Below are 26,612 nucleotides of genomic sequence, written 5' to 3'. Positions count from 1 at the left end.
ATAAAAAAAATATATATATAATTTGCATATTAGATACAATAAGCGTCGTGTGGAAGAATTTCTCATCTCTACTTAGGGCATTAGGTGCAGTTCTAGGTAAATAAAAATGTGTTTCCCAGCTTTCAAGTGATCAAACACGGAAGTAAAACGTACCAGTGCCGTCAGCTCCTCCAGATCATTTATCTCCTCTAGTCTTCCTGCCAGGGCATGCAACGCTCGCTGTTGCTTTTCTTCCATTTCAGGGCTTTAAAAAAAATAAAAAAAAATTGGAAAAGCTTATCACACAGATCAGTTCCCTGCCAGTAAAACACGCCATCACAGAGCTCACATTGAGTGCGGTGTGTGACGCCATGTCATTCTCTAGGCCCGGTAGACGTATGCTATGGCAGAGCGAGCATAGAAGGAAGACTCTGCCCGTACCTCTACAGACAGAGCTCTGGTCACTGACCTTCACCACCATCAGTAGTCAGAAATCTGTACAATTCAATAGGGTCCATAAAACCAAAAGAGGAAAAGAGGACCTATGACCTCATAGTAATTTGAATTAGGGCAAGTTCACATGAGCATTTAAAAAAAAAAAAAAAAAAGACCATTTCAATAGCTTTTAAAATTTACATAGCTAAATATAGTTTCCCATGTTAAAGATTTGCATTGCTTCCATAAAAATCGGTTATGTTATGTTATATGGTCGACCTGTACAGATTCACATTTTTTTTCCGCACCCAGACTTGACTGGTCAAGTCTTGTCTGACACAATGAAAAAAATTAGCACACGCTGCGATTTTTTTAAACATTTTTTCTTCACTTGCAAATTTGACAAAAAACCAAACACTCATTTGAACCACCCCCTTTGAATAACATTGGTCGGAGTGCTCTTGCTGTGTGAACATAGTCGAATAGTCACCAACTGCAGCCCCAGACGCAGCGACACCTTTCGATACATACACTGATTGTATTATTGCGATACATCTCAATGAGCATTCATCATGGAGTAGTTCTTAAAGGACATGCTTAGTAATAGATCAACACAAACCCCGGCTGGTTCTCCTTGTCCTCCTGTCCATTATTTTTCTCTGATCGGAACCGTTTCGATGCCAGGGCTTCTTCACATCGCTCTAGCTCTTTCCGCCGCAGCTCCCTGATGGCTGAGCGAATCTCCCGCCTCTCCGCCAGGTCCAGAGTCACTTCCAGCTGTGAAAGACACAGAATATACACAAGTCCTGAGCCAAAAGCGAAACTGTGCACAAGTTTTTTTGGGATTAATACAACGTAAATTGTTAGGCAGGCTTGACGCAGGACGGCTGGATAGAGGGCTGGTCAGATTTTCCATATTCAAAACTAAAAAAAAAAATAAAAAAAAAAAAAAAAAAGATCTTTCATTTCAACAGATTTGTTTATGGAAAACTCAATTTTAGCAGATGAGTGCAAGGAACAGAGAAATGTCTTTTAACCATTTCTCTTACATAGCAACACCCATCACCAAAATAAGAGGAACACGGGAACCTTACAGGGTCACAATGAGTAATAAATGTATACATGGTAGACATGATCTCTCTGGACGCTGGGTCTCGCGGTCACAAGTGTTTGGGAGCCCTGCCAACCGCCTCCTACTAGAAGCCTTCCTCGGCTCCTCTATTGATGGCCTGCACCGCAGCAACGACATCAAGCCAGGCCGATAAGTCAAAAAGGGAGCAAAGAATGCCATTTGCAAGACTCCCATCTGGCAGCCATGGAATACTAATATGGCCATTGGAGAAGGGTTCTGCACATGTATTCACTCGTCTCTAATACATGGAGGTGGAACACAAGCCTGATCTTTCAGATTTACAACCATCAGGCAGGGCTCTACTCACATTAGTATGGTTGCAATTTTTGAAATAGCAGCATTAACTGATACTTTCTTCCAATGCTTCCTAGTAAAATCGTTGCGTGCTCTAAATAACTTCAATTTTACTTTAAGAGGGCCTTTCACCTTCTTTTATATCGATTCCCTATCCTTACTATAAGGTAGTCAATATCAGATTGGCTGGGGTGCGACACCCGGATGCGATTAGTAACGAAGCTGCACTATAAAGCGGCTGTGGCAGGATACTGCACATTTGCCGCTATTTGAATGAATGGGTGACGATCACCAGTACCCGGCTGCAGCGGCAACTATACCGTTAATGGAACTGTGCTATTCCATAACTTGTAACATCTGGCCGCCAGCAGCAAGAACAGCTCATCGGTGGGAGTGATGGGTGTCCCGTCTCGCAACGGTTCGATATTGATGACATATCCAAAGTATAAAAGTCATCAATGTAAAAAGGAGTGGACAACCCCTTTAAGGCAGGAATAGCACACCAACTGGCAACTGCCTGCAAATAAACCAACAAGGGACAATGAAAACAGACATGAGACTGCCAGAGGAAAAACAAAAAGTACGACGAGCACTGAACTATTCCTACATGGAGCGGAGGACGAGCACACTTGTGCTTCATTTTAAATCGGGATAAAAGTGCCCCAATCTGCCCATAGGTCAGACCACCACTGATTTATAAGATACCAAATCTTATGGGTAGATGATATTTCTCCACAAAATAACCCCTTTATAGTACAAATGCAAGAAACTTTCACACTGTACCAAAACACGAGACATCCGATTCAGGGCTGTGGAGTCTGAGCCCATTTTGGTGGAATCGGAGTCATGGAAATTGAGGAGTCGGAGGTTTGGCTTACCAACTCCACAGCCCTGATGAGATGACCAGTCTTCCACATAGCAATTACAAGAATAAGCTGAATTTAGAAGCTTCCACCATGTTTGGTCAAGCAAATGCATTTTTGAAAGGGATCAACTACAGATTTCTTTGTAAATCCAGAGTCTGAAATACTGGCCAAGAAAGCAAGTTTGTCCAAAACACAATAAAAACCAGATAGGCAGCATCAGCCATGTGTCACAAAACACATTTCAAGAAAACGACAACCAAAGTAGTTCTGTACCAAGTAACTAGAGTGTCAAGTTTGATATAATATATACTAAGGGAGGGCACACAACGCACAACCACCCGCTACACCCAGAGAAGCTTTCTAGGAACCGAGAACGCAATTGTAATGCATAGCTTGACACACAAGAGGGCAGCACTGCGCCACCACGTCCTCCGGAGGAAGTGAGATGCAGATATTAATAGGAGATCACATCTGGTCGGCCAGGTTGAAATTTCCCAACAAATTGTTTGCGTCTACTCACGGAACAAGCAAAAAACAACTTGGCACTATCTGCAGTACTTGGCAGCATCCGCACATGTTCTGGTTAGATTTCTTCGGTCTGATAAACACTGGTCCAGGCTTTTTTTTTTTTACATTACAAAATATTTTTAGAAAAATCTGCCTGTAAATAAACTGCAGACTTAAGAAAAGCAAAACAGTATGAACTGCCAATAAAACCCAAAGTGAGGAGTATGTATAAAAGGGGAGGAAGCAAGAACATCTAAATAAGGAACAGCTGGCGCAGACATGACACGAAATTATTACAGAACCATCTCACAGAAGAGACGTCATGGAAAACACAATTAATGACAAAATATGAACTTCAATATATGAAGGGTCACACGCTTCTACAAGTGAAGCATTCCGATGCCTCTCCACAGAAGGTGCCCATATACATTAGCAGGCTGCGATAAGAGGAAGAGATCGGGAAAGTATAGTCCCCCATACATAATAGATCTCTCATGACCCCTCGATACGCAGACGTGCTACTGTGTTCTCTATGAAAGGAGCTGCCAGTCTCCTCTTTTCTGAAAGAGCAAAAAGGATCAGTAGTCTAAAACCAGAGTCTGGAGGCCTCCACGCACATTGGACTGTTGGGTGACCGTGCCAAAATCAGCCATTATAAGGAGCCTTTCGCCGCTTTCATCTGCCAACACTTGTTCCCCTTTTCTACATTGAGAACACTTGCTCACTTGGCCTAGGCAGGCTGAGACGAAACAGTGTATAAAGGCTAGGCAACACTATCAAGTTATTGAGGTATCGTACACATTCTACCAGCGCAGTTGGCCAATTGCTTTCTAGAAGCCTCAAATATAGAAGCAGATATGACATTTTTTCAACATGTACAAGCACAGCCAACCACTGCCATAAACAGTCCTTATCAAAATCCCAAATTCTCATGACCATAACCTGCTCAATATAGTAGTACCTACCGCCTAAGCTCTGGAGGCAGATTCTAAGAGATCTACGTCGGGCCCATAGATCTTAACAGCTCAGTTATATAAGAAAAATATGGATTTCTCTGGAGTAACACATCGGATCAGATATCAAGGCATCATTTTCTTCAGCTTCCTATGACCTACATGCTCATATAGATGGCTTAGGAGTGTAGATTCTACAGATAAGGGTCACTTAAAAGGAATCTAAGGGCTGCAGAGATAAAGTTACCTCTGTATGCAGCACTGAAAAGCTCACAGTTAAAGGGAACCTTGGCAACAAAACAAAAAGTAGTGTGTTCCGATTGGCCAAGATCACCCACAATAATGAATAAAATGTAAACATTATACAAAAAGAATTGCAACACATACATACAAGTTAAAAACATTTAGGCTATGTGCCCACAGTAGCGGTTTAAACCTGACAAAACCGGACTCCTTCCCAGAAAACGTGCGTTTTTTTTCCGCACGTTTTCTGGACCATAGGAAATAGCTAAAACCGCTGACTAAGCCGCAAAATTAACGAACATGCTGCGTTTTTAGCCGCTAAGCGTTTCATTAGCGGTAAAAAACGCATCCATTGGCACAAAAAGGTCAAAAAGCATTAAAATGAATGGGAAGCAAGTGTTTTTGAAGCGGTTTGACCCCTAAAACGCTTCAAAAATGCTACTGTGGGCACACAGCCTAAAAGAGCCAAACAATGGCTACACATCAACCACTAGACAGTCCGCGTAAGGATCAGTCAGTGACCTCCTCCAAAACGCTAGCTGCAGGCAGACAATCCAATGAGCATATAAATCTGAATTTTTTGGATCAGAAAAAAACCATAACCGATCTACTAATGCCCAAAATAACCGTGAAACCTAAGGATGTTCTTATAAACAATCATGCAAAGTTCAGTACAAAATACACACGCCATATGCAGATTGAGCATGAGATAAAGGCAAAAAATGTTGAACAAAAAAAAAAAAAAAAAGGGTTTCAGGCAACTGCAATGGAAGGTAAACCCATATGAGACACAGTGATAGCCATAAAATATGCCCGTAGAGTTGGAGTATCAGGTCGGCGCCGTTATACTGATTACAATGATTCCTTGGGTGACGAAATCCGTCTTGTGGTTGTTGTGTAATCTTTATTTTCAGTTTTGAGCTAATGATACGCCCGTGCTCCAGGGCGGCCTGTGGGGGTCTTCATGTGGTGATCGGCTTCGCTATTCATCAGTATGGCTTCTGAGAGGTCACTGATCCGCTCCCTAGTTTACATACTGCATAGAATATTGTGTGGTAAAAGAACAAAACATTCATCAGGCAGTATTTAGTCATTGTTGGGAGAAAAAAAATGAATATATAATTTTAGCAAAACGGCACCGGTGGCCGCACCTGCGCAGTAGCATCTATCGTGTTCCAACAGATGTTACTGACCAGTAGCATCTATTTTTTTTCCTTAGCAAAATAGCACCAGCAGGGGAGACTGCACAGTAGAATCTACCGGAACGTGATAGATGCTACAGCGCAGGTGCGGCAGCCGGCTCCATTTTGATGAAAATATATAGACTTTTTTCACCTCCCAATGCTATATGACTAAACAATAAATATATGCATATTATCAATGGTGTCATACTGCAGCGCAGACGCCTACCTGATTTCCACCCCCACACACATGATTCTATGCAGTATTTAAAATAAGGGGCCGGTCAGTGAAGGATCAGTGACCTGTCAGAAGCCATACAGATGAATACCTAATCAGAGCACGACATGAAGACCCCCCAGAGCACAAGCATATCAGCAACTCAAATCTGAAAATAAAGATTACACAACAACCACAAGACGGATTTCATCAGCCCTGGTATCATTGTAATCAGTATAACGACGCCAACCTGACAGTGTCTGTAGGTTACTGTGCACAATCCCGCTGATAGGTTTGAATTAAGACCAAAGCTCAACCACACCGCTGGTCTGAACTTTCAATCTTCAAAATTTCACCTTTTTACCAATCGCTGAAACACCCCCCAGACACGCTGGAAGTAAGGAGGAAGAGAAGCAGTGCGTTCAAGACAGAAGATGCGAACAGCCGGCAATTTATGACATTTTGTGTGTTTTTTTCCCAAATCCCAGAGAACCATTTTACTGAAGTGAAAGATATGGGTGACAATGTCTTATTGTGACGCTTTTGATATATTAAGCCCAAACACAACTTTTTTTTTTGCGAAAACAGCCAATCTTCCACTTCTGCAGGGGGCTTATATATTGCAGATGTGAAGTTTACTGCGGCAATTCCACAAAAAGGAAGCTATTTTCTGAGAACGGACCGCTCGCTGGGTGAGAATGTGTCACCGCGCAGGAACAGCGCAGGGGGCACATGTGTGGCAATACAAAATACCATTGTACTATAGGAATGCAGAAAACCCCATCTGCGGGAGAAGAGAGAAATGTCAGATAGTGACCTATAAAGGCTGGAATTAATTCATGGAACATTTTTCACTGCTTCGGACCAGAATCCGATCACTCACTGACACATTATGTGGCGCTTCTTCTGACAGCACAGCTATTTTTCCAATCATCGAAGAATTCACATTCCCAGCCAAGAAGATGGGACGAGCACTGAGGGGGTAGACAAGTTTATGAGATGAAACCGCTGTAAATGGCTGAAGAATTTACCATTTGTCAGTAAGTGATGCAACTGGAAAATGGATATTTCATATTTAAATATGTGCACCGTATCGGTCAGGTCAGCGATGGCCGTCAGAACGCACATCGAAGGAAGTCGTCCATTATGTGGGACTGAATCTTGCAATGCAAACACAAGCAGCAGTGTTGTGCGAGATCCCATGATGACCTGCACAGCGCTCCTTCAGCAGAGGACATCAGCCGCCTTTACAGCGCCACCTATAGGTTAGTCAAGCCTTACCCCCACACAGTTTTCAGTGATTATGTGGGAGTCAATGGTACCTGAAGGGTTGGTATACAAGCAGTATGATTTTTAGGGTATGGACTATGGGGTTTTTTGTGGGTTTTTTTTAACATGGATTTAGGGGATGCACTTTAAAAGTCAGTCAGCCGACAGGTTCATCGCAGGGTTTCAGAGTCAAACACACCTGGCTGACAATACTACAGCAAGGGCCTGATGGACCGGCAAATAAGAAGAAATCAGCCGCACTCATATAAAGCTCTTTGCAAAAAAAAAGGAAGTGCAGCGAGAATACAAGAACGAATACAAGTAAAAAGGAGCATAAAAACGCAAGTCTGAAAACTAGTTGTTCCAAGGGGGTCTTAAAAGGTAATCTGTCGGAACAATCCTTGGCTTGTCTTATCGCTCAGCGGCTTCACTACACAGTCAATGTGCTGTCAGTAGAGCAATGTAGGGATGAGTGGGGAGTCGAGCCGAGATGGCAGAGGTTTGGGAAGTGCTTTAACACTCCCAGAGTTCTAAAGCCTAATAGGTTTATGAATTACAATAGCAATTTTTCAGTAAAGAGCAGATTGTATAAGTAAATGGAGCTGTGGATGGCATCATCTTTCTGAGAGCAACATGGCCATACTGTATAAACACTTTGAATGGATGTGGATAAGGTTTAAAGTGACTGAAAAGTGATGTGTCAAAAGTTTGTTACTTTAAAGGGACATTTCCATCTTGTGAAGGGATGGCATATTACTAGGATATGTCATTCTTCTATGATATTAGGGCGCCAACAAATAGCACAGTCACTAACCCAAATGAAGGGGAGACAGCAGTAATTCAGCCCTTTACGGACAACAGACCCTACACAGATAACTAAAGGGAACCTGTCAGCAGGATTGTGCACCATAACCTACAGAGTCAGGTTAGCACCTACATGCCCGTACAGACTGCTTAGGAGGACTGATCCTATAGATGCATTCTGTTTAGCGACCCTGTGTTCATCCAAACCTACAGAGGCTACGTTCTCTCTGTATGCCGCACTGAAAAGCTCACAGTGAAAGGGAAACTGTCAGCAGGATTGTGCTCAGTAACCTGCAGACATTGTTAGGTCGCCGTTATACTGATTAAAAGGATACCTTGGTTGATTAAGTCAGTCTTGTGGTTAATTTTTATTTGTAGTTTTCAGTTGAGATTCTCGTGCTTCGGGGTGGCGCTTTATGTGGTGCTCTGCTTACAAATTCATACTGGCCTCTATTTTACACACTGCATATCATAATGTGGGGTTAGCCGAAAAAAATTACATTGCGCAAAATGGCGCCGCCAGTGGCACCTGCGCGGTAGCATGTATCGCATAGTGCATATTATAATGTCGGGTAAAAAGAAAATATGTATTTAACTTTGACAAAATGGTGCCACGCGTGCGCAGTAGCATCTATTACAGGCCTGCCCCAGAGCACGAGAATATCATTAACTGAAAATAAAGATTAAACATCAACCACAAGACAGATTTCATCAACCCAGGTATCATTTTAATCAGTGTAACTGTGCCAACCTGACACTGTCTGTAGTTTGCTCAGCAGAATCCTGCTGACAGGTTCCCTTTAAGAAGCCTTTAAACATTCTTACAAAAGGATATTTTCTAGAAGGATTTTCAATAAAAACTATCAAACTTCGTAGTTTGTGGTAAATAAGTTCATGGTGTACTTATTCTTTTCATCATGTCCAAAACCTGCATCTAACCAATGGGGGGGGGGTGTCAACCTTCTATCAACTCCTTTTTTTCCCCATTTTAATTTTGGAATCTAAAGGCATGCAGGGTATAGGAGAGGCGGCCATACAAAGAGGCATTTATGTGAGAAGTCAGGCACTTCTCACTATAAAGACCTTCATGACAATGAGATGGGGGTGGGGAAGGTAGACTGCTCTCCATCAATAGAAATCTCAGCTTTCTGCAAGTGCTGAAACCCAAGTACAAAGAACGCTTGGGGCACCAGGGAAGGGAACCAGCAGTTACCATTAGGACACAAGAAAATTTCTTAAAAAAAAAAAAAATATTCAACAAGAATTTGTTCTTGAATTTGAACATTTACAAGAACTTTCTGCTATACGTCATGGCAGTTAGTAAAATTTCTGCATGGTTCTTGTTGCTGAAATTCCTGGATACAATCTGGTCCGTACATTTCCTAACCTGGTAATCCAGAGTGGATTAGGACGATTCCTATATACGCTATACACTTTATGGCCCGTATTGCGGAGTTCAGCTGTTTCAGCCTTTGCAATCAATTTCCATAGACAAGCCTTCAAAGTAATATCAATCTCCATCTGGTTTTAGTTTCCCATTGCTTTCAGAGTTTGATTTTTACACGATTATTAGGGTGACCATCTTGCCCTAGCTTATGGTTCCAGCATGTAGAGATATACTTTACAGCAGCCACACAAGTCATCAATAGGCAACCTCCGATCCATAGGAGAGTTTTCTAGGTATGTCCCAATTTGAGAGGTTATTGTGAAGGAAGGGGGAGGTGGTGAGCTGTAACATTCACATTGCGGATCCTGCGTTATCTATATAGATGCACCATTGTAATTTACCCCATAATGAAGGAAAGGCTGACTGCTGAAACTTGATAGTTAAAGGGAACCTGTCACCAGGTGCTCCTTCTCTTTCCAGAATAGCAGTCCTACTGCTTCCTTCATGCGGATGACGCGCAGGCGCAATGCTCTCTACCCTCAGCGGGTCATCAGCACTCTTGACCTTTCCTGGTGCATGTACACAATAGTACTTTGCTCTGCCCTTGGCAGGGTGGAGAGAAGTGCGCATGCACAGGAGCGTGAATAAGGACAAACTGCGTGGATGAAGGTGCGTCACCCACTTGAAGCATAGGAGGAGGATGGCGATTGTGATGAGAGAGGAGACGCCCAGACTAAGGCTGGTTTCACATTTGCGTTTTTTTGCGCTGGAAAAAAACGCATACGTGCGCATGCGTTTTTTCCCCTATATTTAACATGGGTGCGCATACCTGCGCGCTGGCATGCGCACATATGCGATTTTCATGCGCTGCGTTTTTTTGGGGTGTGCGTTGGTATTTTCCAGACGCAGCATGTTGCATTTTTTGGCCCTGCAAAAAAGCGCATGCGCACATATGCGCACGTTTTGCGCTAAAAATGGCCATTATAGCCTATGGGTGCGCATATGTGCGCATTGGCATGCTTATGTATGCGTTTTTTTGCACAAGCGTTTTTTTTTTTTAACCATGGAATTTAGGGGTTTGGGTTAGAGTTAGGGTTAGTTAAAGGGGTTTAGGGTTAGGGTCAGGGTTAAGTATGGTTTGGTTAAGGGTTAGGGTCAGGGTTAGGGTTAAGTATGGTTTGGTTAAGGGTTAGGGTCAGGGTTAGGGTTAGTTAGGGTTTAGGTTAGGGTTAAGTATGGTTTGGTTAAGGGTTAGGGTTAGTTAGGGTTTAGGGTTTGGGTTAGGGTTAAGTATGGTTTGGTTAAGGGTTAGGGTCAGGGTTAGTTAGGGTTTAGGGTTTGGGTTAGGGTTAAGTATGGTTTGGTTAAGGGTTAGGGTCAGGGTTAGAGTTAGTTAGGGTTAGGGTCAGGGTTAGTAAAGTCATGGTTTGGGTTAGTGTGAGGGGCCACCTAATGTTGGAAAAAACGCAAACGCGGTAAAAACGCACTAAAAACGCATACAAACGCATAAAAACGCTGCGTTTTTTTCATGCATGCTCATAAAAATGCTTGAAAAAAACGCAGCAGTTGTATGCTTTTGTATGCTTTTTTTAATGCGTTTTTTTGCGGGAAAAACGCGCTGCAAAAAAAAGCAAGTGTGAAACTAGCCTAAGAGATAATAAAAGGGGTTTTTTGTTCCATGCAGAAGTGATTGGGAACTTACACGCAGCTTACTAGAATGCTGTAAGAGGCCTTAAAGGTGGTGGCTGCACTTTATATGGGGAAAACCTGGTGACAGGTTGCCCTTAATTAAGTACGATCCTCATAGTGAGCTAAATATAGCTGACCTACAAACCAAAGCTTGGCCAAATCCTTAGAAAAGAACAACATACCTATGCTAATCTCTACAATCAATGAAGATTTAGGTCTTGGATTTTTTCCTTTTTTTCTTTCTTTTTTTTAAACCCTACAAACTAGAATGGATTCAAATGATGGGTTTCCGTGGTCGGCCAGATCTAGAGGCCAAAGTGTTTACTGCGAGAAAGGAGCAGTAAGTAGGAATGAGCTTATATTTATATCTGTCACGAAAAGAAAATATTTGGTTGAAAAGTTGCAAGTTCTGCATCACTTTCCCCAGCGTCAGACTGGGATCTTGGCAGCGCATCTGGTTCACATCTGGACGCCGTTTGTGGTGATGTTTTCTGTTGATGCGCAGAGAAAACACTAAAAAGAACACAATCTGACGACAATCTAGAAATCAAAGGCCAAAATGGCTTTCAAAGCTGCTCAATCTGAAGGAAGTGAGCAACGAAAGGAAATCATCAATTTATCCTCCCATTTCCTACTGTAGTATACCTTGTGTCATAGTAAACCCAAGTATGGGCACAGAGCAACAAGGGGCCCTGACCCTAGGGAAGGCCACCATGCTGCTCACACTAGGATAACACTACGTTGCATACACAGGATGAGTACCGGTTACAGGAAAACATCGTAAAACTTATGTAATGTACAGATAAAAGACAACCCATGACTCCTGACAAGGAATCGTTTGGGTCATGCCGCTCATATCACATTAGTCACTTCTGAGATATAAAGTGTCATAAAGTGCAATTACGATGGAAACATAAACCAAGTCTCCAATAATTAAGCCAAAGTCCACTTCTTAAGAAGTTATACACTATGGGAAAGATCCCAATACGCTCATGCCATCACTGGCCTGACCATCAAATGTGTAGGAGATGTCTTCATGACAAGACGGAGATCCAAAATGCCAGTTTTTTATGTGCCACATAGCCCTCATGGGAAATAGGCTGTAGCAAGACGTATATGGCAGAGGCTTATTTCTCCTTCCCCAAGGAGAACATAGGCCTTCTCAGCTGAACCGAGGGTGCAAGTCTTTGGGGGTCTGAAGATATGAAAGTGTAGGGCCACTTATTGTGCTCAAGGTATTGTTCTGTATTACAAATGCTCAAAGTGGACATATGGTCCTCTACTGAACCTCAATACTTTCGAATCCATATTTAGATCATATAGTACAGAACTTAGAAAGGTTAAGGTCAGACTCAGGCTTCAACATCACATCAAAAATCCACGGGACCACACGCTAAGGCAACACACAATGCCTAAAGCCCAAGGAAAACAGCCACAGGTACCTTGGGGGGCGGGTTTGAGGTATTGGCAGGTAAAATGAGAATCCAGGGGAAAACAAAAAAAAAAAAAGCTTAGGCTTCATGTACGGCTGAAGAACAGCTTCCACGAATAGAGACCAGGCACTCTAGACCCAGCTTCACGTCCGTTCTCTAGGAAAACATTCACGCAATAAGAAGCAGATGGACTAGGCTTCTAAAATTTTATAGTGATTTCTAAGTGTCGGCAGACATTACCCAAGAGCTAGGGGCCGTTTCCACACTATTTCTAAACATTTTCCATGACATTTTTGTTCCCCCAAGGGGAGATGCTTTTAGAAAATACAGCAGCCTGATCCGGCTTAATAATTTATAGGTGTACTTAATGTTGCAAACTATACACTCTCCACATGTGTGCGTGTATGTATACTTATGTTGTGCTTTAAAATGCATTAAAAATGACAAATTTGAAGGGAAAAAAAAATTATACCTAAACGCACACTACATATTATTTATATATGTGAGTGTATATAATATTTTTTTTTTCCAAATAAGTCATTTTTAATGCATTTTAAAGCACAACAAAAATCTTATGCAAATGAGGCAATAAACATATGTTTTACCATGTTCTACTCACCTACATCTGTTTCATGCTTGAGGCAGATCAATCATTTTAACCGCTGCCCTATATAATTTAATGGCTATGCCAAAACTAATGCTACCCATCTTTAACAAATCCAATGCATTAACATACGAAACTGTATTACTGATCTATAAAGACTGATATCGCATGGATGAGAAAAAGTCCCATTTTTCATATGCTCACACAAATTTAGGCTAATAATTAAAATAGCACCAAAAATATTGTGCCTTTTGGCCATTAGGAGCACAGGAAACACACGGGATACAAAGCCCGATTCATTAAAGGGAATCTGTCAGCAGGTATTTGCTACCTCATCTGAGTGCAACAAGGTAGACAGAGACACCCCGAAATCAATGATTACTGCAGCAGTTCTGGCACAGAATTCTTAGATCTAGCATGAAGCAGAGCTGAGAAAGCTAAACCCAACCAATACCACAGCCTTCAGTGTGCATTATCCATTTACAGTAATCTGCTTATCAGTTAAGGTAGCGTCCCAGAAGTGATCATCATCTGGTGATAAAACCTTAACTGTAAATAGGCAGCACACAACCCATTAGGTGACACAATGAATTCAGTGTTTTAATCTCTACCTCATGCTGTCCTCAGATTACATGTTAAAAAAAAAACCAACAACAAACTGCTGTCATATTCCCTTCAAGACTTACGTTTATGCATGCCAGTTTTAATAGCAAGCACTTCAGTAAGATGCACTCCCACCAAAATGTTATCCCATAATCCTTTCTAAATATGTATGTAGTGTTGTAGGTGTATTAAAATGTATAGATTACCATCTTTCCCAGTTTTCAGCATCACTCTGCTCCTCTTCAGTGCCAGCCCAGAGACCGCTGTGTGTGGCAGTGCTGCATCCATCAATGTAAGCCCATGGAGCCTCACAGGGCTAATCTGAGCTTAAAGGGAATCTGTCACCCCATTTTTGGACCATCAGCTGCCGGCACCGCCATCAGGACCGTATCTACAGCATTCTGTAATGCTGTAGATAAGCCCCCAATGTAACCTGAAAGAGAAGAAAGACGAGTTATATTATACTCACCCAGGGGCGGTCCGGAGGGTGTCTCGGTCCGGTGTCTCCCATCTTCTAGCGATGACGTCCTCTTTACTTCCTGCCGCGGCTCCGGCGCAGACGTACTTTATCTGCCCTGTTGAGGACAGACCAGAGTACTGCAGTGCGCAGGCGCCAGACCTCTCTGACCTTTCCCGGGGCCTGCGCACTGCAGTACTCTGCCCCGAAACCACGATGGGAAGCAAAGAATGCTGTAGATAAGCCCCTGATGGCGGTGCTGGCAGTTGATAGTCCAAAAATGAGGTGACAGATTCCCCTTAAGTCATGTCTTGCAAAAGGAGAGCAAAGCAGTGATGGACGCCAGAGAAGACTCTGCAATCGGTAAGTATTTAAATGCACCGACATTGCATCCTAAACATATTTTGAAAAAAATAGGGGATAACATTTTTGATGCTAGTAATTACTTATTAGGCATATTTTTCAACTAATGCATGTCAGCCCCGTCACAATTGTCACATTCATAACGTAAATCATGAGGAGTTTGTTGGGCGCTGGGCCACAAGCCATCATGTCTAAAAGTGGACGGCGCTTGGACAAGTGGGCGGAGCGGACATGGCCTTGCATAAACTGCCAAAAGTCACAAAACGCTTGCACTGTATTCTTTCACCACCCGTAGTAACCAAACGGTGCAACATGGTTTTGTGCCACTTTTCCCCATTAAGAGCACAGACCTGAAGTGGTTGTAAGTTACCCTATTGGACTCACAAATTCACTAACATTTTTATAATTGGGTATTGCCACTATCAATGCTTCTGGCAAATCAGTTGGATATGAAAAAAAAAAAAAAAAACACAGTTCATGAATCCTTAGGCCTGTTTCACACTTCAGTTTTTTGTGTCAGTTAAAATCCGCCAAAAAGGCGGAAAGCGGATCCGTTCCTAACTGATGTGAACAGATGCCACCGGATCAGGTTTTTTTTTGACGGATCCGCCGAATGAAGAATTTTAAAGGAACTGCTGCGCGCGCGAGAGAGAGAAATTTTTTTTTTTTCTGTCCGCCAGAAATGATTTCAGGGTTAAATTTCCTCCGGACTTAATTCCTCCGGGCATGCGCTCTATAAAAATGCGGATCCTGCAGCACAAAAAACGTTACATGGTCCGTCCAGGCATCTCGGCGGACGCAAAAAAAATTGACGGATCCGCAAAAAAACGGATCCAACGGATGGCCATCCGTCAAGATCCGCCGGTAATGCAAGTCAATGGGGAAAAAAACGGTGGATCCGTTTTTTGCAAAAACGGCGGATTTTGACTGATGGTCATAAACGGAAGTGTGAAACAGGCCTTACAGCGCTGCAGCCACATGCTGTCAGGATCCTCCAATGTCGATGCAGAGATCAGGCGGACACGTTTTCCTACTTCCAGCCATACAGCGACTAGACATGATCAGCCCTCAAGCAGCTCCCTTGTACTGAGTGAGGCTGAGAACATCTAGCAGACACGTGACCACTTGTCTACAAATCCTATACTTGTGGTCACGCGACCACCGGGTACCCGCAGCGACACCAGAGAATCACTGTGCGCGCACCACTCACTCAGATTCAGAAGTGATGCTAGACATTGATTACAAAACTGGAAAACTCTTATAATACGCAATTTCTCTAACTGGGAGGATTAAATGGGTAAACACATCCCAATGTACTCATAGGTATGAACAGTAAGACCGTAAATGATCCTCCCTAAATATTGTAGGACATCCGTGGGAATGGTGGAAGCAAGGCTTCTACGCAGGCCCAAGGACCAGCCAAAATAGTGTCTGAACACACATTTCTTCTGCTTTATTTATATCCCCATTACCTTTATATAAAGAACACGTCGTACACTACATTTTACAACGCTCAAACAAATTCTTAGTTTTAAGACAAATCATAGTCCAAAACGGAATGGTGCAAATAGGCAATCAAGTGTCTGACCATCTGTTCCATAGGTCGTCTGATCTGGAAAGTACATTTCATAGGTCGGTGCATGATTTACTGCAGCAACTCATTATCACCCAATTTCCATTCATTACTGAAGCATCTGGTCTGTTAATCGTGCCGGCAGATGAGGGGTTAAGGAAACAATTTCAGGAAAACAATCCCTCAGGAACTTGTCCAACAGAAACTAAATTCTGCTCACGCATCGGGAAAGTATCTGTGGCAAGTGTGCAAAATTTGGCGCGATAATGTCACTAATACATAGTAAGGGAATCCAAAGACCCTCCTTTCCCAATCCAGGTTATGAGTCACACCTCAAAAATCCACACACTCCAGACGGAGGAGAATGAGGGGCGATTCGTAACTCCTAATTACTAAACGTGAGCAGTCAGTGGATTTCGTGATGAGAGGAAGGAAATTGGTAGAGGGAAAGCATGGGGGAGCGTCAGAGGGAGATACTGGCAGATCTGCAGTTCTTCCTTATATGGTTTAATTTGGACTCTTCACCGTTCCTGAAAAAGTCACGCTTGAAAGACTGGAGAGGAAGAAGAAGAAATAAAAACCACTGGAGCTGGAGGTTTCACAGCACTGTGACAAATGTGAGATCTGGGGAGAGATATGACATGTTAGTCCAAATTCCACCCAGCATCCGGAGAAGTATCAGTGCGTGCTTCCTACAGGGCATACAGAAACGCCGATTACGCACATCTGCAAGGGTAAAATTGTTTGAAAAGGCGACTTTTTTTATATACTTTTGATTGCTGAACTCTTAAAAAAAAAAATTCCATCATGTACAATTTTTCCCAAACACTGACTCCATAGGCTTTTTCTTGCACCATACTTTGAGTGATCTTTGGTGGATGATTTTGGTATCCGATTGGTTAGATATTATCGCAGTACTGCTATTGGCTGCAGTGCTCTTTTTTGATTCATCCCAAAAAAGTCTGAAAGCGGTGTCACTTCACAATGGTAAGTATGCTTCAATGCCTGTAGAGCATTCTGTGCCCTTGTAGGAAAGCTATAAGAATTTAGACTTTATTCTCAAGAAACTTAACTACAAGGATCAAAGATGGACAATTTGTCCCTTAAAAGGGGTTTCACACCTTTAAAAAAAGTGAATCCCAAGCAATTCCTTTACCTTTTAGAAACTAAAAAAAAAAAAAAAAAATATAGACCCAGATTCATCAAAGCAGTTTCGCCAGAACTCTGCCATAATCTACTTTGAAAAGTTGCAACATTTGTTCAGGACGGAGTTGCACAAAAAATTAGCAACTTGGCATTTTTCTGCCATCTCTGTCAAAATGATCAGAGCTGTGGTGGGTGATGGGGACATGATGCCAAAAGTCATCTAAATGCAAGATGAGCTGTGACATCCTTCGCCAAAGATCTTACTCCAGTCATTGACTGTAGTAAGATTTAAGGTGAGGAGCATACCACTTGTCAGACACTCCTGATTCTTTAACAAGCGTGTGAACTGTAACATCAACAGATTCGCTGAGCTCAAAGACTGGCTGCAGCAGTGATGAGAGCAGACATTGGACAACGGTATGGCGGGTACCTGTGTAATTTTTATTTAATGGAATCGTTTGGGTTCCACTTTTCTAAGGAGGGGGGAAAACCATTTAAGCTGGTCATGTACTTGAGATTTCAGTTTTCCAAACTTGATTTTCATTGATGGTCAGTTGGCATTCTGAATTAAGCTAAAACATGAAATCGACACACTGATCTCTGCCTTGATCTGAGCACAAATTACTTAAAAGGGGTTATACACTACTTGGGCAACTTCTGCTCAATCCATATGTTCCACCCGCGGTGTTTGTACGGTCTCTCCCACAATTGCGTAACCATGTGAGGTCACGGGAACCCTGCGGCCAATCAGTGGCCACTTCACTCACCCCGCCTTCATCTACATCTCATCGGAGGAAGAGAGCGGCGCTTACTTCTTCTGGTTTTAAGCGATTTGTCCCAAGACGCATTTGTCCACAAGTTACACTGTTATGTCATTGATGGGAGAGAACACTGCTGGAACGGCGATGGCCCCATATGGGAATACAAGTTATTATTTTAAAAGGGATAACCATATGGATTAAGAAAGGTTTGCTTAGGTAGAAGACAAAATCTTTACTGCAAATCTGTCATTAAGAATGTCCCTAATAAACCTGAGGTACTGCAGAAGGGTCGGGAGAGATGAAAAGAAGTCCAGGACTGCAAGTGCACCAATACACCTACATGTGTACTTGTACGCCTAATTTGCATATGAATAGCAATGCAACACAGCCACAAGACGAAGGAACAGGTAACCCTAAATGGGCTACCCTGCCCTATCCTGTAGTATCTCCATTATGGAGAGTCCTACTGCCAAGCACCATTTAATATCACCAGCAACTGCACTTAAAAACTACGAACAAAAATCCAACACGCAAACAGATTTTTCAGATTTTTGCAGCCCGTTTATAGTGCTCAATAAAAAGGACTCCTCCCAGCAATAACTAGCCAAAATTCCTTCTAATTACCTTGTAGTCTACGAATGGCAGGGTACCTAGGCAAAGTGTGCACAGCTTGCAGGTTCTCCGCCACTCTGAAGCTACCGAGATCGCTGGAAAGTTGCCTCGGCTATAGCATGGGAGAGCACGCAGTTCGGTACTAGCTGCTCAATCATTATACTGCCCTAAACTGTCAGTCTTCAGAAGCGCACCGCTCCCACAACAAACAGGAAGCCAAGAAGCAAGGAAGCAGTGCGCTCCTGAAGAATGAGAAAAACCTTTAAGGCTGGGTTCACATAGCGTTATGGCAGTCCGTTTATCGGATTGCGTTACAAAGCAGCATTAACGCTGTCATAGACTGCTATAACGTAGCGCATCGCTAACGCATGTCATAATCGGCATGCATTAGCAATGTGCCGTCATTCTGTGATGGACCCTCGGACGCGGGCTGCAGCGTTCGAGGGTCCATCATGGCTAGTGCAGATGGAGCAGTGGCGTTGATCGGACTTCTATAACACTATATGAACCTACCCCAAGTCTGTTCCTGTAGCTTAGGTGTAACAATCAAGCTCTGTACCTCAATTATAATGCCCAAGTGCCAAGTTGTGTGCTATTATCATGTTGAAAAATAGCCATAACTGCGTCACCATTGAGAGGCTGGAGCCGCTCCACGATTAAGTGTCCGTTCCCTATTGAACCATGCAAAGCCCAGGCCAGTCACTGACACTCGAGTAGAGTGCAGGGATACAGATCATCAGCCACACATGCAGAACCTAGGAGGACACCGTGTTGGCCTTCAAGCAACTAGACCCTTATCAACATTTTTTAGCTTATTTATATAGATTGTATATTTTTCCATCTCTGTTCTCCCTGCAGTTAGAAAAATTATGCTGCTTGTCAATTCCCAACCATCTCTATGCAGTCACACAGGGCTGTACGTGGCCAGAACGCATTTCATTTGTCCTCAATACTACACAGAGCCAAAACAAAAGTTCATGCCGTCTTGTTTCTTTTGGACATTTAATGCTGGTTAATCATGGTGTTCCTCTGCCCTAAAAAGGCAATATTCCCTTCCACGATGGAGTGGACCGTCTCAGATAGCACGATGATAAACCCCTGGTAAGACAGTTTTCAGCATGGGCCATACTGGATTTCCCACGCTGGCACAAAAGGTGTCAGTGATGTGGAAGAGGTGTCTGACGTAAAGTAACCATTCCTAGCTGCCTACTTAGAAAGCCAAAATGTTATCACAGTGTGTGCAGATCAGGAAAGCCGCAAGCTAATAATGTCTAACATTATCAGTCTGGTGCACAAGCTCCTCATGACTCAGGCCCTTCTATACATTATATAATGGTCTAGCCATATCACAGCCGGCAGGCCATGAGCACGCATTACTTATACACGCTAGACGCTGCCGGAAACTGCTGGGGATCTAGTAAGTGACACAAGGAGAAAGCAGATTTTCCATGGTTAGTACACTAGAGTCAAGTCATTTCCCAGCCATTTATAGAAAGATCAGGCTCAGGGTCAATGGCTCTTTAAACGCAACATGGTTTGGGAAAATTATTAGTGTACTGTATATACGTGCCATCAGAATATCCAACATTATGTGTGTAAGCATCCTTAGTAAAGAAAAGAAAAAATACATATGGTTTTTCACCATGTGGGACAAGAGCCAACGGGTCCTGCACTTTTACCGCTGGGACTCTGAAGGCCACCATAGACAGACTTTAGTGGTCCAAATGGTAACTGTGTAGATGACCTTGGGGGGGGGGGGGGGTCTTCCAACTCAACCCTGACTGATAATGTCAAGCAGATGAGTATAATGCCCACCCCCTGTGTTATTCAGGAGATAGGCCCCTACCAGAGCAGGCTGGAAGCAGCTTTCTCCGCTCTCCCCTATGTAAAAGAACCATATTAATCAAATGCACCGGAAATACATTTGTGGGAAACTCATTTTAAAAGGGAAATTCAGATGCCTTTATGCACTGCTCCGTTTATTGCTGGGAAAAGTTCACAACGTTGCGTTAAGTAGTGCCATCCATCACCCAGAGACTACAAGGGAATCCATGTAAAGTTTTTAATAGCCTATGTTTATCAGTTTGTTGATAGATCAGTCCGCCATATGCCAACATTGGCTGTATGATGGCTATTGCAGCATTGTAAGGAGTTTGTCTTTACACCCATTACATGGTAGACACTTGTGTTAGTACCAAAAGACATATTAAAAACAACTTTTAAAATTCATCTCCCACTTATAAGACCGACTTGTCTGAGCTGACCACACCAACTCTAGTCCACACCATTTTCTGAAAACAATAAAAAACACAAGTGTGAAGGTAGTGACCAGTAAAGTGTTCCATCATGGCTTAGTGACCATTACTAGGACCTGGGAGCGGATTATGATAGGGGCTACATTTGCATAGTGTTTTGCATGGATCCTTAGCATTTGCATTGATTTCCTTTGCCGTTTCCATCCATGCTTCACAGACCTGCACAGGTTAAATGGCTTGTTATGAAAGAGTCATTACACAGATTGTAAAAGACAAGGAAATTATCTCAGAGGCTTCGGTACAGACAGAAGTAAACTTGCTGTGCATCTGATCTAGAGGATATCTGAAATTAATAGGCAATTACTTATAGGAGCAATGTAGGCGGCAGCCTGAGGTTCAGGGGAGCCCAATGTGGCCGACTTGCCTACCAGTATAATCCAGCGAGACTCGTCACTAATACATAACATGACGGCAAACTGCATACGATTTTGGAAACTTGAGGCAAATGTTTAGGAGGGGGACATGGAACAAAATATGGAAAGCCACATCTCCTATGCAGATGGGGAACATTAGGAGGGTAGCTGGGCTTTAGGCTAGTTTCACACTAGCGTTTTTTAGCGCTCCACTTGGTGCGCAATAGAATCGCATACAGAAAACGCATCATGCGTTTTGTATGCGTTTGCTTTTTTAAGGCGCATGCCTTTTAACCAGTTTCTAGCCATGCTAACTCTTATGCATGCGATTTTAAACGCAGGCGTGCGCAAGTCCATGCGCATGCCTGCATTCCCATAGACTGTAATGTGACTTTTTTGCACATTCCGTGTGCATGCGGTTTTTTGAGACAAGTCGGACGGACCAAAAATGCAACAGGTTGCGTCCGGCGCGCACTACAAAAAAACGCATGCGCCCGAAAACGCATACGAATGCGTGCATACGCTAGACCATGCACCCCCATGTTAAAGATAGGGGCACAGGACGCATGCGCATGGACGCGCATGAAACGCAGCGCTAAAAAACACTAGTGTGAAACCAGCCTTACTTAGTGACTATACTTAACTGTGAATTATAACTGATCTCATTTTCCCCAAGTGCAATTATTATCTGACCTCAAGAAGATCTGGAAAGTTAGGAATGAAAGATCTTGGTCTGGCTCTAAAGAGTGGAAATTGGTCTCTTAGCTCTTCAGGTGCACAGCTTGAGCAGATGTGGTCGAGGTCCGGGTTGGAGGATTACAGGCAGGAGGGATGTGCTGAGGGGGTTCCATAAGGTTGGGAACACCCCAGTCTATAGATTTAGAGGTTTGGCTATTAAGTGAAGGAACAACATTTGAAGCTCAGTGATTTTGCAGGAAGCAGGTCAGGGCACTAGGAGGTCAGGATAATTTCCCTACATACACCTCCAATGTACGCCATTGCACAGGCATCAGCAGCAGTGAGGAAGGAGGAGGGTTGGATATTTCGTTTAGAGTCCTCAAATGTTCACACAAATGTCCCTCCATTTCTTCACATGGCAATAAGGCTCTATGGTACAATAAGGGTATGTGCACAGGTATGCAGAAAATTCCTGACTGAAAACCTGACTCCTTCCCAGAAAACGTGCGTTACTTTCCACACGTTTTCTGCGCGCTCTTGTGCAAACGTGCTTTTTTTATGCGTTTTTTTCCAGAGCGTCCCCAGTCTCATAGAAAATAGCTAGAAATGCAGATTTTTCCGTGAAATTAATGAGCATGCTGCATTTATCGCGATGCATTTTTTTCGTGGAAAAAAACACATCAATATGCACAAAAAGTGCGATATTCATTAAAATGAATGGGATACTTCTTTTAAGCTTTTTTTGTAAAAACGCCTAAACGCTTACGTGTGCACATACCCTAAACCTACCACTGAATAATTGCAGAACAGAAACTAATAACCAACGTCCGAGGGAGCAGCAAAGAAATTAAAAGGTCATAAATGCTGTTCATCCAACTTAAAGGCAGAAAAACTTTGTGGTTCGGATACTACTACAATTCACCTGAAATCTGGTCAAAAGTTCAATAGATGGAATGGATCTATTTGGGACAGTTAAAAAGTTATTCCCCATCTTTAGGATTGGGAATAATTTGCTGATCGTTGGAGATCCTAACACTGGTAACCCAGGGATGCTGACATTGGGACTCAGATCGGCGGCTCTTAAATTGAGTGGGGGTATGCATGCTTGGCCTCCAATCTACTCATCCAAGGGACTGGTGGAAGTAGCCAAGCGATTAAAGAAGTTGTCCACTACTTGGACAACATCTCTTACCCCTCGCTTGGTCCACATAAAATAAAGCTTATACTCCCCTCCTGGCCCTTGCGCCTTTCCTGCAATGTCAGCACTAGGTCTTCCGGGGGTCCCGTGCTGTTGTTGTGACATATGACCCCAGCACCCAATCAGCGCTGGAGTCACTGTCCCCGCCTCCTTTCAAGTCCGAGATCAGCTGCAGCCCGGACTTTCTCTTCATGTTTGATTTGTCCGAAGGCGAGTATACAGACGCCGGTGCTGACTGGCAGCCAGGCACCACATGTCACAACCACCTCACGAGAGCCCTGGGACCGCGAGTGCCAACATAGCAGGAAAGTTGCCGGCACAGGAAGAGAGCATAAGCTTTATTATTTTATGGGGGCCAAACATTTTGACCAAGAAGGGTTTGTCTTAGTAGTGGACAACCCCTTTAACTCAGCAGTCCCATAGACAATTAGTGGTTGACAACGGGCACCTCTAATCCAATCAAGATGGGGGTGCAGAGGCCCCATTTCAGGATCACTGGAGGACAAAGCTATTGGAACCCCCTCAATTGATTCAAAGCCTAAACGTGTGTCTCAAATATGTTCTATGTAAGTTTTAATATACTCATTTATATAAAAAAACCTTTTTTCCTATGTGAACAAGCATGGTGAACTTATCCAGACTGTCTCCCGTAAAGGACAAGGAGAACAAATGTCATGCTATTAATGAAATGTCTGCATTAACTGTAATTACACATTTCCTGATGGCATTAGTTTGGCTTAATTCCTCATCTTCATTTTGGTTCATAGCTGATAACGTTTGGCGAGTGTCTGACCGGAGAAACTAGCAGAGAAACCTTGAACACAGCCATGTAGCCAGCAGAAACTGAACAAAAAATGGGGGGAAAAATGACCTCACGTTTTTTTCTTTTGCATACAGTCAACATTAACATTTTAAAATTACCTAGTCCAAAAGGCATTTAATAACATACAGTAGACATATGGACAGTGGACAAAAAGTAGTTCCGGTGGCCAATTGGATGCCCAGTACTAATAGACTGGATAATCATACAATAAACAAATCGACGATCAAGCAGCCCACCCATCCTTTCCTCATGGTCACATTGTTGCACAAATGAAGGATCATCAACACACTATCATAGAAAAAATAAAAATAGATGCAAAAAGGGAATTAACTCCTAAGCAATGGTTCTTTTATTGTGTAATAACCATTTCTATAGGGCAACTTTTAAAAAATCCCAGATAAGCCTGTAGGACAGGGGAGAATTTACTGGGACCCCAGTGGACTGAATATCTGTGCACCTTTATTTAAATCCAATCTCCTAGCTAAATGGTAGGTGTTCTAGTACACTGTAGATCAGGACTTTAGGTCAGTCAGATAACCACAAAACTTAGAAATTAGCAGATGGAGATATATATATATATATATATATATATATATATATATATATATATATATATATATATATATATATTTTTTTTTTTTCATACATAAGGAATGGTGAAATGTGCTCCACCTGTCTACTCGTGCCCATGGCCTCCATAACTATAATTGAGTTTTCTCTATAACTCGAATACCTTTAAGGGCTTGTCACACTAAGCAATATCGCTATAACGTCACTGGTTTTTGTGACGTAGCAGCGATATTGCTAGCGATATCGCTGTGTCTGATACCTCCGACCGCTCCCCCGCTGGTTATTGCTGATCGTGCGAGAACGTCCTGGACTGTTTCTCGTCGTCAGCTTCCTGCTGGGCTTCCTGTGGCGCCAACGAGCGACGCTTGGACGCGGGCGGGAGGACGTCAGGATCGCCTGGTGTGACAGGTAAGTAGCGACCCCTGTCCCCAGCGATGTCGCTGGTGAGATCTGCCTGTGTGGCAGCTCACTAACGACCATTTAGCGATGTACCAGCGATCCTGACCGCGTCATATCGCTGGTCGGGATCGCTGGTGCATCCGTAAGTGTGACAGTACCTTTACGCATTGACTAAACCAACTAGATAAAGCTATGTACACATTACATTTGTGCCCAGTGTCGGGAGCATATGCTTGGGTAGTATGCGCCTTACAGTACAGTTGGAGGATGTACCATCCAGTAAAAAGGACCCACTTAAAAAAAAACAAAAAAAAAAAAAAACAACACCTTCGCTGTAGTAGCCTCTGTATAGCAAAGTACAGTCTGCTGCACTATCCTATTGGGGTGCTTTCATATTAATAATAATCTTTATTTTTATATAGCGCTAACATATTCCGCAGCGCTCTACAGTTTGCACACATTATCATCGCTGTCCCCAATGGGGCTCACAATCTAAATTCCCTAACAGTATGTCTTTGGAATGTGGGAGGAAACCGGAGTACCCGGAGGAAACCCACACAAACCTTTAGCCCTTTCCAGAATTAGTATAGGCCATAGAGGTACTGCTACTTCCAGGGTCAGGAAGGAAAAGAGAAGTTAAATTCGCAATTGTTTTACTTGTGTTAATTTACTAGACTAAACCCAAGAACCAAGAAAAACTGATGAAAGGTTAAACATGATCTAACTTTGCATTTTACAACACAAGTAACAAGAAGCCAATTAAACGATGTACGTGCACTTTCATCTGATTAAGAGATTTTAGATAAATTAAGAGCGCAGCCTAAACAATGTAGGGCACAGGACGACTTCCACCGATCTGCTGACAAACAGCTCCTAAATCCCATCTGTCAGTCAGATCTCCTGCCCAATTCATGGTATGGTAGACTGTAAGGCTGTGTGCCCACGTTGCGTTTTTGTAAGCGTTTCCGCAGCGTTTGTGCCGGCTCAGACGCTGCAGAAACACTTACAAGATGCTTCTAAATCATTTGCATGCGTTTTTGGCTTTTTGTGCCAATGCATGCGTTTTTAACCGCTCAGGAATCGCTTAGCGGCTAAAAACGCAGCAATCACATTATTTTCCGCATTGCTGAGCGTTTTTAGCCATCCCCAATGTTCTCAGGAATCGCGCAAGAAATGCGCATCTTTTTCCGCGTGTTTTCTGGGAAAGGGGATCCTTTTCCTGAGCGTTTAAAAACGCTAGCATGGGCACATAGCCTTAAGGATAGTTCTGTGCTATGGCACAAACAATTGTGACTAGGCGAACATTATACAGATCAACTGAGCTGGCACCTTACCCACAAGCTTAGTGTTCAAACACTTCTCCCATGTTAATACGGGGGGAATAAAAGTGTGAACGTGGCCTAACTGAAAAGATGGTAACAAATTGCAAGCTTTTGAGACCACTCAGGCCTCCATCAGACATAGTGCCTGCTCAAGACTGACTAATGAAGAGACCAGAGAACATTTGGGAGCTTTCTATTCATTACCTTTTAAAAGATACCTTAAAAGATGGTAACAAATGGCAAACTTTCCAGTCTACTCTTGTCTCTTCAACAGGCATAGTCTTGATCAGGTACAATTACTGATAGAGACCGCAGCAGTCTCGAAAGCTTGCTATTTATTCAGAATTTGGTCAGTATTTGTAAATCACAACAGGAGAGGGCATAATCAGAGGAAAGGTAGAATAGAAACACGTCACCACTTCTGGATTATCACCCACTCCTGGCTT

General features: G+C 43.0%; 1 protein-coding gene across 2 annotated transcripts in view; it reads right to left on the bottom strand.

The window, feature by feature from the left end:
- SMTN (smoothelin) overlaps positions 1-26,612 on the bottom strand; it is a 176,953-nt gene that overhangs the window by 124,777 nt on the left and 25,564 nt on the right. For both annotated transcript variants that reach the window (XM_073554795.1, XM_073554794.1), the window contains exons 2-3: positions 1,034-1,191; positions 154-244 (exon numbers count right to left, since the gene is read on the bottom strand). In XM_073554795.1, coding sequence (XP_073410896.1) covers positions 154-244; positions 1,034-1,191 — 249 coding nt within the window. The remainder of the gene's footprint in view (positions 1-153; positions 245-1,033; positions 1,192-26,612) is intronic.

This window comes from Dendrobates tinctorius, unplaced genomic scaffold, assembly GCF_039654945.1.
Source record: "Dendrobates tinctorius isolate UK_male_01 unplaced genomic scaffold, ASM3965494v1 ptg000213l, whole genome shotgun sequence".
Classification (NCBI taxonomy): Eukaryota; Metazoa; Chordata; class Amphibia; order Anura; family Dendrobatidae; genus Dendrobates; species Dendrobates tinctorius.
This window is presented reverse-complemented; position numbering and strand designations above follow the sequence as displayed.